Source organism: Sarcophilus harrisii, chromosome 1 (genome assembly GCF_902635505.1).
Source record: "Sarcophilus harrisii chromosome 1, mSarHar1.11, whole genome shotgun sequence".
Classification (NCBI taxonomy): Eukaryota; Metazoa; Chordata; class Mammalia; order Dasyuromorphia; family Dasyuridae; genus Sarcophilus; species Sarcophilus harrisii.
In genome coordinates, this window is record NC_045426.1 from 17857151 (window position 1) to 17869800 (window position 12650).

A 12650-nucleotide genomic window follows, 5' to 3' on the forward strand; every position below is an offset into this window, starting at 1 on the left:
TGAATATACTCCAACTGCTTTCCTACTCAAAGTAGCACTCTCCATATAGATGATGACAGACTTTATTGACTAGAATTCACAATTCTACCTAAAATTCTAGCAATTCTGGAATGATTGGAATGACGTCAATAAAAGTGGGCTCAGAAAAATTATTCAGAGTCAGTTTATAATTCCCAGATCAGGATCTGACAGAACAACCTACAAGCATCCCAAAGGGTGTCCCACTATATCTTATATATTAAATGCTTCTGGTCCTTAAAGATTCATCACTTCCATCACTAACTTTTATGAATCTAATATGTTGGTTTGGCTGAAAAAAAAAGTTAATGTTTCTATAATACTTTATGGATAGTGAAAAGAAAAAAATGTGTGCAATATGGTAATAACAATGTGCAGGTATATAGTACTCACAGGTTTATAAAATGTTTTATATAATAAATGCCACTTTTTGAGGTAGATATTTATGTATGTATGTATATTATATAATTACATACAATTAAATATTAGTTGTATGTTATATGTAAAATATTACATTATATTGTGAATTGTATTATATATTATAATATATATTGTATTATACATTGTAATATAGAATAAAAACACATATTATATTCCAGATGAGAAAGGTGAGGGTCAAAGAGGTTAGAGACCCAGAGTCCCTGGGCTTATGAGCCTTAAAACTGTCCTGTCCTCAAACCCAGGCAGTAGTTCTTCTGACCCTCTGGTTCAAAGCTTTTGGCTTACAAGGTCAAGGTAGAAAAACAGAAAAAATCAAATCAAATCACTTCTACTGCACTCCACAGGGAGTGCAAATGACACTGATGTTTGGAAAAAATACATGACACTTTACTGGCCTGGAGAGGAGTTGGGGGTGAATGGAAGGTACTCCTTCTCTTTCCCTGGAGATAAGTTTAATTGCAAATCACTGATTCATTATGTCTAAATGTCTCCAAGGAGATTTTTTTCTCTAAGTTTTCTGAAGGCTAAGAAGCTTTAATGGCTTCTTTCTCTAGTTAACCAGAAGCTTTGTCAAAAATCTTGTAACAAGATCCTAGCAAAGTGCAATTTACTGTCCTATCCTCTCTTCCTTTGCAAAGGATGCTTCTAAGGGCAGTCTCCAGTTCTGCCCCCAACTTTCAGTTCCTATACTGGCATCTTCCCTCTTTCACAAATCTCATCCCCGCCTAGCCAGACGGAAATAACTAGTAGTGATGAGGGACCATGTGAAGAAAAGGGATCATTAGCCTTTGTTCTGCTGAGCAGAAGTAGGAGTGACGAGGAGAAGTTGCAAAGCAGCCAATTTAGAATGAATGATGAGAACATTTCCTAATGATGGAAGTTGTTCAAAATAGACAGGAGTCCTTTGGATGGTCAGAGTCTGCCTGGCCACTTGTCAGATAGGCAATGTCAGATGGATACCGAGGTCTCTCCCATCTCAACTATGATTCCCTTTGTATTCAATAAAAGCATAATACCTGCCTACCACCTGCTAGGTGCTGAACTGGGTGACATGGAAATCAATAAAACCATCAAACTTTCTTACTTGGAAGTTTATCTTCTTTGTTGGAGGTGCTATATGGATCAAATAAGTCAAAACTTATTTGTTCTGGTGTTCTAGAATCTCCAGTTATACACACTGTTTAATAGTTGTTGATGGCTTTCTGATCACCTAAGTTTGAGAATATCAACCAAGAGTTTTTTCCCAGTCTTCCCCTTTTTGAACCTTCTGGGATGTCTAAATCAAGAGAAGGTCAAATTCGAGAGCTTCAGACCACCCTCATGCCCAGCACTCATAAGCTGCCATGAAAGAACAGTGCTCCCTGATAATGCTGTACCTTGTATCTTAGAAACAACCCGAGCTAAAATCTTTCCTTCAGATATTGTCGGTGTTTTTCCCAAAAGATCTATGTGCTGCAGTCCATGTAAAAATCCTGCAGCAAATTGGCATCCAGCCTGACATCCCTGTGTTAATTCCACCTGCTCTTCCAGCACTGACAGCCCTCCCTCATCTCCTTTCTGGAGCCACTTTCCGGCTTGGATCTGGAGTCCTTAGATTTCATACATTCCAAAGAAACCTCAGAACTCGCCCTTCCCCGAAACAGGATGGTCTGTCTTGGTCTCTGTCTTTCCCCATCTCCACACTTGGCCCACTCACCAGCCCACATCAGCCTTCTCTTCCATAACAGCCCAGCCTAACCTCTCAGGAGGACTGCCTGCATTGGAGGCCCTCAACAGTGGGTCCCAGGAGTCATCAAACTGACTAAGACAAAGCTCCCCATTCCTCATCTGGCTGCTTTCACCCTTCTCAGTAGCAGCCCACTACTGTCCTGGATTTCTAGGGAACGTTTCTCCATCACCACCTACATCCACTGGAGTATCTAAAGATGATGATCCCACACTGAGAATAAGTTCCGCAACTAATGAGCAGGTAAGCCAAAACTCAACTAGCTCATTAAATTTGGCCAGCCTTAGGCCTCAGACCAGACCGTGAGACAATACTTCCCATGCCATTCAGCCACCTTGCCATCTGCCCTGTAATAACACTACTTTTATCATCATTTCAACAGCATATCCAGTCCACATTGCCAGACCCACCCCCCATCCCCAACACACACACACACACACACTCTCCTCTGGGAGAAATAATCTTTAGAATTCCAGACTGGGATCAAACTACCTGACTGCCAAGTGCCTGAGCAAAAACTCCATCTTCTCTAACTAGCCCAAGGCCAAATGCTCTAACTAAAAATGGTCTACAGTATAACATTAGAATACAGCTGCCTAAGTCAACTAATTTTTATAGGTTTTAGTCAGTCATTCATAATGACTGGCTTAAGAGGATACAACTATAAACTTGCCTGTGTTCATTTCAACATATTTGCATTTAATCCCCCCTGTAGTTCCTGGACTCTTGAGCACTTTCCAAGCCTGTGTACCAAGCTTGAGTTCTCCCTCTACCAAGACTTTTGAAATAATACATTTCAAGCAGAAATTGCCCTTAGTAGGTCATCTTTATGATCAAAACTAGATCTATTTATTGACCAAGGCAGAGGTTTTCACCCTCTGAGATTTCTTCAAAAATAACTTCTAGAAGCAATTCCTCAAAACCTCTCTCCCCTATTGGATGTTCCAGTGTAATCTGTTCAAAAGAAAAATGGGAAATTATGATTCTTGTAATTAAATTACCACTAATGGCATCACCACCATCATTCTACCCTCCCTACTACATAGCCGAGGACCTCTGTGCACAAAAATATGAGAGATAATAGTTGTCCTCAACACCACAGACATGAGATATGAAGGCACCATCTCAAGGAAGCATACTGAAAGCATATTGAAAACATGCTCCTTCATCCAAGTCAATCAGTTGATCTTTAATATTCAGAAGTTTTAGTTTCACTATTGCATATCTTCCCAAAACATCTCAATATACAGGCAAAGGGAAACAAATTTATACACTCAGCAAGTCAGTTACCTACACAAGTCTTTCTAGAGGATACAGCCATTACGTGACCTCACAAATCACTTCAAATCTACCAGAAGCAGGTGGGGAATGTCTAAGCCCAGTACCAAATGTTTATTCTACAACCTCACTTGATACCCACCTCTGAGAAAGTCTTCCTTGGATGAACTCATACATGTGAAAGGAGCATGGTGAAGCCTTCTCGACAAGGCGGGGAGAAGATGTGCTACCTCTGCCAAGACTCCTAATTTCAAGTCAGCACACAATTTGTTATCAGCCCTTGCAAAAAGTGCATCATTGAAATGAAACTTTCCTATAACCTAGGGTTTAAATCATTCCAGATCTATATAGCCCTCTCCTTCTTATTGATAATAATTGTCAGAATAATGCTAAATACCTCAATCCTCCATCCTCATAATGTGGGTGATTGACAATAGGGCGAAGTGTAGATAGCTTGACACTTGCCATAGTAGGCATGGCACCTGCAAAAACAGCATCTGAAAAATAAGATTATGCTATTTAAAAGAAAAACTCCTTAAAGAAAATTGAGTTATGTTATAAAAATTCCTAATTTCTAAATTTAAATATACAGTATTTTAAAATATCTGTTAAAATTAAAATAAAAGTTAAGTATAATTGCAGATATAATCAAAGGACCAGACATTCTTTGAGACACCATCCTGATGCTTTCCATTGGGTTTATCCTTAATTCTTTAAGGCAGACAAGAATCTATCCTATTTTAAAACTCTTACAAAATGATCTTCCAAACCCAATCCCTAAAGTCTTTCAATGCTTAAAAAACTAAAGGAGTATAGATTCCATCTACCAAGGTACAGCCCTGCATATAGAAGGCCTGAGGCTTACCATGGGAGAGCATGATGCCGATCCATAGAGTCAGCTAGAAATCTTAGGTAGAAACCAACTGGTCTTTGTATTTACTGAAGTCTCAATCAATCCTCACTTGTTTTTGAATAAATGTTCATTTCTTACGGGTTATAACCAGTTATAACTTTTGTGGTTAAAATGCTACAGTTTCAAAATAGCTTTTTTTTTTCTTTAAACAATGCCTATAAATATGGGGAAATGATATTATTTAATCTTTAAGTGGTAACTGTTACAGTTTTTTTGCATTTTTCTAGTTTTGTCTTTTGTGATCACACTGATCCCTTGTTTGGCTAATAACTTGCTCCCAGACACTGATTTCATTCTCTTTTAATTCTGATTATTAGAAGTTGAAAAAGCTATTGCACAAAACAAAACCAACGCAATTAGGATAAGAAGGAAAGTGGTCAATTGGAAAATTATCTGCATAGATTATTTCTGATAAGAGTTTGAGATCTCAAATATATAGGAACTATCACAACTATATAAAACCAAGAAGCATTTCCCAAAGATAAGTGGTTAAATAACATGAATTAAGACTGAAAACTTTTAAACAAATATATGAAAAATTCCTCAAAAGCATTAATCATTAAAGAAATGAAAAACAACTGTGGGACATTACCTTACAAAAATTCCAGGGCAATTTTTTGCAAATTGGCAAAGATAACAAAAACAGAAATAGTCAATACTGGAAGTACTATGGTAAGAAAGGCCCACTAATATATTTTGAATGGAGCTGTGAATTGGTTCAATTATTCTGGAAAACAACTTGGAATTACATTTTTATAAAGGGCTAAAAACCTCCTCCACACCCTTTAGCCCAGAGATCCCATTCTTTAGCAAATACCCCATCTGTCACACATAGAATGGCAAGTTCCATTTTTACCACAATATCATGGCAATACATTTTGGGGACACAAAGAACTGGAAACATGTCAGATGACTGGGGAATTGCTAAATAAATTGTGGCATGATGATGTAACAGAATATTATTATATTACATGACATGATAGGGGAGTGAGGAGCAGGCCTGAAATCCCTGCTACTGGTGAGGCTACAGTTGAAGGATTATTTAAGTGTTATATCTTTGAGCTAAAGTAAGTCTAACGCTAAATAGATGTCTACCCTAAGTCCAACACTAATAAAGGCAGCCCCCAAGATGGGGAAGACCATCTGGAAACTTAAGGAAGGGCAAATAGACCTAGATCAGAAATGAAATATATCAAAGTTTCTATGATGATCAGCAATGAAATTGACTCTATGAGAGTGCTCCATATTTTCAACTTGGGTTAATTACAGAGATCTAGACTCAAATAAACAAATAAAACAAAACGAGATAAATGATAAATATAGAAAATATACAGAAGCATGGGAACCCTTATATAAACTGATGGAGACAGAAGTAAGAAGAATGAGGAAAACCTGAATTACAATGACAATAACAACATAAACAGAATGAACAAATAAAATGCAAATCAAACACTAATGAGTTTGACTAAAGTTGGCCCCAAAGAGGAGATAAGAAAATATATCTCCCTCTCTTCCCTGCAGATTTAGCATACTATGGATAAGAAATATTTTATATGCTGTCAGATTCAATTATCTACTGGGTGGTTTTACTGAAATGTTTATTTTTTTCTTCCTTTCTTGTTTACCCTTAGTTACAAGGGATGGCTTGCTAGCTTAGAAAAGGGGGAGGAATACTACAGAAATGAAGAAAATGTATAACAAAAGGTATAACAGGAAAATCTTAAAATATCAAAGTATCTGCTTTCCCCTAACTCCTAATTACCCCTCAAAGTCACCAATGGAGGAATTATGTTCCACATACATAATTAATACAGTTGGGAGAAGAGCATAAAGTGAAAGCCTTATGAATTAACACCACCACATTTTCTAAGATCTCCTACCTAATGTATGGACTCTCAATGGCAGGGATTCAATCCAATAAGAGTTAGGAGATAGATAGTCCCAGATGGACTATGATCTAATCCAATCAAAAAGGGGAGGAAAATCAAATCACCGAAATTGAAAATGAGCAAAGTTAAATCACAACAGAAAACAAATGAAAAAATTAACAATGTATTTTATGGAAAAATATGCTAGCAAGATTACTCTCAAAAAAATTTTAACTGTAAAAAATGAAAAGAAATATAGACAAATTAGAAATATAGATAGTATCATTATCATGTTAGAAACAAATATACCTCAAACCATATCATTTTATTAATACATAAACAAACTTAAGACAAAGTACAACAAACACCTATTTGTGGTAAAAATCCTTGGAAAACATAGACATAATAAGAATATCATGTTTTAGGTAGACTTAGGGAGTTTCCATTTAAAGGATTACAGAATCATGGATTTAAGAGGTAAAATAAAACTTGGAGGCAAGCCAAGTCTATTTTTCATTTTACAGAAAAAGAAACTGAGACTGAGAGATTCAGCGATCTCTCCAGGATCCCAAAGTTACTAAAAGTGGCTGAAGTAAAATTTAAATCTATCTTCCTGGCAGCAGGTCCACAACATGTTGGGTTGCAAATGCTGTCCTTGAAATTTGTTTTCTAAGCTGGTCTGAGGTTCAAAACATTGCCCTAGAACCCTTACTGCCCAGGACAAAAAGAAGTACATCTATGGGGAATTGATGTACTAGAGATTTGGCAGAATTTTTAAATTTCTGTGGAACATTTTCTTGATTCAATACAGCTGTAGTAGTGCATTATGAGGTGGCAGGGAACTTTCTACTTTAAGCAATTATTTAAAATGTCCTTTTAAAATTCTTTTTATTACATTTTATAGACCAAGAGTGTTTTCAGTACATGCTAATCCTAAACCTGAATCCCTGGACTGACCTAAGTTAGGTTACTCTCGAATACCTGCAACAGTCAGAGGCAGGACCTGATTGCAATGACTTGGCATATCCCGTGGTGTCCCAAGGATCTGTGCGTGGCCTGTGTCATGTAACACGCTCATTAAAACATGCATAAGTAGTGTGCGAATCAAATTGGCACAGGGCACAAAGCTGGTATGGGAAGCCAATATATTGGATGGCAGAGCGAAGATTCACAAAAAACACAAGCAACTAGAGCCAAACTGGAAAAGCTAAAATGTAATGAGACTCCACCTTGCCAAGTATGAGCCAGGAAAGGCATAATTAAACAGCAGTTTCTCTGAAAAGCACCTGGAACTTTTAGTCCTTTACAAGCTTCTACCTGCAAGAAAACAAGTGTGGTCACAAACTGCCTGGAGATTCATGGCTCTCATTTCTGAAGACATGGGGTGCCTGCTGCACTCTTGCATGGCCAGCAGCACTCTGTCCAGGCGGAGATCTGGATTTGAGGAAAAACACCAACAAACTGGAGCCCATGAACCAGGAGAGAGATGGGCCATAAAGGGATGCCTTGTTAGAGCTGACCAGAGGAATGGGGAATATTGTAACTTTACTTGTTGGAGAGGATTATTCAAGAAATAGATTTGGGGATGATGTGGAAAGAGTCAGCTATCTGGGCAGGCAGATGGTGGAACAATTCTTTTTTCAGGAATGGTTTCAACAAGACCTTTCTACTCTTGACAAAGGGGGGATGAAAGGTCACAGCGGCCTACTTGTGGCTTGAAGGACATCTTCACCGGCTCCAGAGGTCACAAGTAGGACTACTGGTCACAGAGTGAGGCCCATTTCCATTCCTGAGACCTTTCTAACAATTCTAGCCGTCCCCAAGTGAAACAGTCTGAGAAAGGGAGATGCCTTCAGGGCCCAGCAAACTGACCAGGCAAGCAGAGATGTTTCACAGCAGAAGGTGTCAAACACAGGCCCCTGGGCCACGTATGTACCCCCAAGTACAGCCTGAGTCACAGCAAAATGTAGTTCTGATCTGACTTTAAAGTGCTGCTGTTGGCAGCCCGCAGGGATTCTTCTCAGAATCTGACCTCAGGATACTGTGACCCTGAGAGCATCAGAGGTGTTCAAAAGGTGACGAGCGCCTTGAGCGGCCATCCCTTCCCTCTCTTGAAGGTCCCCTCGCCCAGGCCAAATGACCACTTGCTGCGTATATTCTAGGAGGATTCCTTTCATGGAGACAACTGAGCTTGGCTGCCAATGTGGATTCCTTCCAATCCTCAGCTCTCACAACTCTTGACAATCTCTATACAAGATAAAGGTTATGGGATGAGGCAGCCGGGGACTCTGTAGAGTGAATGCTGGAGTCAGGAAGAACCAAATCCAAATCTTCAAATCTTTCTTAAGACCCTGCACAAGTGTGTTTGCCTTAATCCACTGGAGAAGAAGCTTTACCAAGAAAACCCCATGGACAGTATCCATATGCTATGGCCCGGAGGCCATGAAGAGTTGGATACAACAACAATGATGATGATGGAAAGGAGGCCTGGACAGCAGTGATGTGCTAGAATGAGGGGGGCAGAATAGAAAGAGAGGTCACAGGAAAAGCAAGGAAAAAACTCAGGTTTGGGCAACCTAGGGGCAGCCCTGGAGGCCCTCACCTGGGCTGGGCGAGGCCTCTTTCTCACAGATACATCCTTGTGGGTATGTGCCCACGCACATCAATGTCAAGCATGGGCCATTTTCCTGAGACAGGTAATCCCTACATGATGAAGTCTTCAACTCTTCAACTGGCTTGTTACTTTCTGGAAGCTGCTCTAACAGAAAGAATTCATCACCCACTGTTCAATTGACAGATTTATTTTCAAGGCAGTCCTTGGACATCAGACCAACAGACACTGTGTTTACAGCTGAAGCCTAACTGAACAAGACAGGGTTTACAATCCACTGTCACAGCCTTTAAAAATCTGTTAACTGAATTCTACCACAATACAAAAATTAGTACAAAATACTGGAAAATAATGTATTTTCAGGAGGATCTCTGTTTAAAAATATTTATTACCCATAACTGGCTTCCCTAAACTTCCTAGAATTACGTACAATGGAGAGTTAGTTCAACTTCCCTAATTTTTTTATTATTTTAAAACTTTTATTTTTTTTTGTTTTTTTTTAACAGTAATTTCCTGATACATCTCTCTCTCCCCCCGGCATTAAAACCTGCCTTTTAAACAAGGAAAACAAATTAAGCAAACTGACGAGTCTGTACCCTTCGTTTCTGATTTCTCTCCTTAAAAGTCCTTATACAACAGGTAAAAGTAAAGTCTAGTGAATTTGAGTGTCCACATCTGAAAAATGAGGGGATTAGACTAAAGAGACTGATGATCTAATGTCCCTTTCAGGTCCTATGTCTCTATGGAAATGCTCAAAACTATATGATTTTAACACCTCTGAAACAGATTATTTTTATGCATAGTCTACTTCCTATTTGGAGTGATTTAAGGGCAAACTGGAAGTTCTCCTCCAAAAACATCTTCCTCTCTAGAGTTTTTCACAATCTTAAAGGCCACTATTTTAGAATGCAAAGTTTTCGTGGCAAGGATCTATTTTCTTCTAATTTATATTCCCAGGACCTAACACACAGTACATGCTAAGAAATACTAGCTGAACGGAAATGACTTCATTTTTTGGATTGTTTTTGACTTCTACCAAAATGAAAATATACATGTACCCTATTTTGTTAACAGATATAAATATGAAAATGACATATTCCTTTGTCCCCAACTCATTTGGGGGATATGAGCAGCATTCCACAAGGCATAATGTCATCCAGACAAAGTGGTCTAGTGTTATCAGTGGCAATGAGAGGGGAGACAGCAAAAGCTATGTGTCTCACAGTTTTGCTTAGTTCTGGGTCTTCCTTTAAGGAATCCTTTTAAGCCCCAGGAGTTGAGACCCTTCCTCCTTTACCTTACCTGGCCTGGTGTTCTGCCTGATCCACTGAAGAAGCTCCTCCTGTGGTGCATTACTGAATTCTCCTATTATGCTCCATTGGCTCTGAAGGTTTAACCAACCTTGAATTGACATTACCATTAGAAGGGCTAAAACAAAATTCCCAAAACGAATTCTGTCAAAGAACCGTCCAAAGAGCTGAAATGAAAGAAATCATTCATTTGTAATTCAAGTATAGAATACCTTGGAGCAGGTGACAAAATCTACCTTCCTGGTTAAAGCCAAGACAGATCACCAAGGTCTAATATACTACACTATATGTCATTTTCTTCTTTGAAAACAAAGATAATTTGGGGGTAACAGGATGAATTCAAATTTGAATTTATTAATATTCTAGTAGAGGACTAAGAGATTATGGTAAGAGAATATTTAACATTTCTAAACATGTGTTGGTCTAAAAGCCTAAATGAAAAACAGCAAAATATTATTTCAAACAACTAAGGATAGAAATATTTTAGAAATGAAGTTTTAGTATTCTTGTGTCTAAACAAGCTACCATAAACTGAGAAACCCACAAGTAAAGGACTTCTGGCCTTCTGAGGTCTCCAGGTTGTTCCCTGGGATCCAGTCACATCAATTACCATGCTTATACAGGAACACTTTTCTGCTAATCTCTTTGCTATCCCTTATTGCCCAGATCACCTGAGCAATCATCAGCATCATTTCCTAGAGATCTAGACAGAAGCAAATCCTTCTAGTAGCAGAGTTAGCTGAAGGGGATTACTAAAACCTAAGATGACAAATGGTGGACGTAAACCTAATTGTTCAGAAAAGCTCCTCCACAAAAATCTGAATTCCAGAAGGTTGCATTCTGCAAAAGCAACCACAGTTTGTGAAGCATCTGTAGCTATGGAGAAAAAATTCTAAAACATTTTAGGCTCCTCCAAGTGATTTTATGTGAGATGCTTTTGTAATGAAAAAATCAATTAAATTTAAAAACAATTCCATATTGTCCTTTGTTTTGGAAAACCGCCAAACCCATGATAATTAGTCATAATTATACTTACAAAAGTAACAACCACCTTACCCGTTTAGAGCAGATCAAGGAAGCCATAACGCTCATGTGAGGTGTCAAAAATAACTTCAGTCTCATAATGAAAACGGCAAGAATGGCAAACGCAAATAGCTGCAATTCATGAAAAACAAGCTACGTAAAAAAAGAAAAAGGTTATATTTTCACTTTATCATAAAAATACTATGTTTCTCTTATGTGGGTGTCTTTCTTTATTGTGCTCCTTCCTAACCTATTGGGGACACCACACCTCTCCTAGTCTCCCAAATCCGCAATCCTATCATCTTCCTTGACTCCCACACATGCACCCCACTGATCCCATTTATTAGTATTAGTATTTCTACCGCAACATTGATCACATGCCCCTTGCCATTCAGAGCCACTATCATCTCTGTTCAATATTTTATTAAATCTCACTTACTCCATTACTCCATTCCTCTAATTGATCTTTTCTCAAATCTCTCCTCTCTCCAATCTCTCTTACACAAAGTTATTAGAATGATATTGTCACACCTTACCACCCTCCTCAATCTCTAGGATCAAATATAGTCTTGTGTGTGACATTTGAGGTTTTTCACCTCCTTCCTTTCTGTCTTCTAAGTATTACCCCCTTGTATATATTCTCATGACCTGACTACACTGGCCTACTTGCTTTCCCTTCAGCCTGACACTTTTTCCTGCTCTATTCCTTTATACTAGGCATCTTACATACTGCCTCTGTTCACCTCTGTCTTCACCTCCTTGGCTTCAAGAATTCTCTCAAATGCCACATTTTGAAGATCTTAGTCCCTCCCTGACCACTTGCTATTTCTCCTCTACTTCCCACCTACTCTGCATTCTCTAAGAGCCCATTTATTTGCATGTTACTTTCACCCCTAATGTATTAGCTTCTAGAGGACAGTGAATGCTCTGTATTTTTGCCTTTCTCTAGGGCTTAATACAATGCCTAGCACAGATTAAGCACTTAATAAATGCTTATTAGTTAACTTAATTAATACAGACTAAAATATTAATTTTCTTGGCTAGTCTATCATACTGTAGAGTCATGAGTTTGCAGTCCACAAAAGCCCCAGGCCTTGTTATGACCTCTCATTATCTTCCACTTGTGAAGTTGATTTTCTGAATCCAAGAGTAAAACATTTATTTTTTTTATTCCAAATGAATTTTATTAGATAATGTCCAGTGTTCTAACCTACTGAAATCTTTTGGAATCTATACAGTGACATTTATATCTAAATTTTTGTTCTCACGAGGACTCTGGGAGGCACATGCTATAATCATCTCCCTTTTTATAAATAAAAAAATTCAGATAGAGAGCAGTTAGATGATTTTCCTGGGATCATACAGCTAGTAGATATAAGGGATTAAATTTAAACTCAGGTCATCCTAACTATAGGTCCAGAACCCAAGCCACTGAGCCACTGAGCTATGACAGATATCCCTT

At 38.3% G+C, this 12650-nt stretch overlaps 1 protein-coding gene across 5 annotated transcripts in view; it reads right to left on the reverse strand.

Annotated features, from left to right (window-relative positions):
- LOC100921232 (probable C-mannosyltransferase DPY19L1) overlaps positions 1 to 12650 on the reverse strand; it is a 144017-nt gene that overhangs the window by 11980 nt on the left and 119387 nt on the right. For 4 of the 5 annotated variants that reach the window (XR_004232067.1, XR_004232066.1, XM_031953014.1 and 1 more), the window contains exons 18-20: positions 11222 to 11341; positions 10158 to 10332; positions 3861 to 3960 (exon numbers count right to left, since the gene is read on the reverse strand). Coding sequence is in view for 3 of the 5 variants with exons in the window: in XM_031953014.1 (XP_031808874.1) it covers positions 3861 to 3960; positions 10158 to 10332; positions 11222 to 11341 (395 nt within the window). In the remaining 2 variants the exon portion in view is untranslated. The remainder of the gene's footprint in view (positions 1 to 3860; positions 3961 to 10157; positions 10333 to 11221; positions 11342 to 12650) is intronic. The other variant, XM_031953021.1, reaches the window with a different exon arrangement.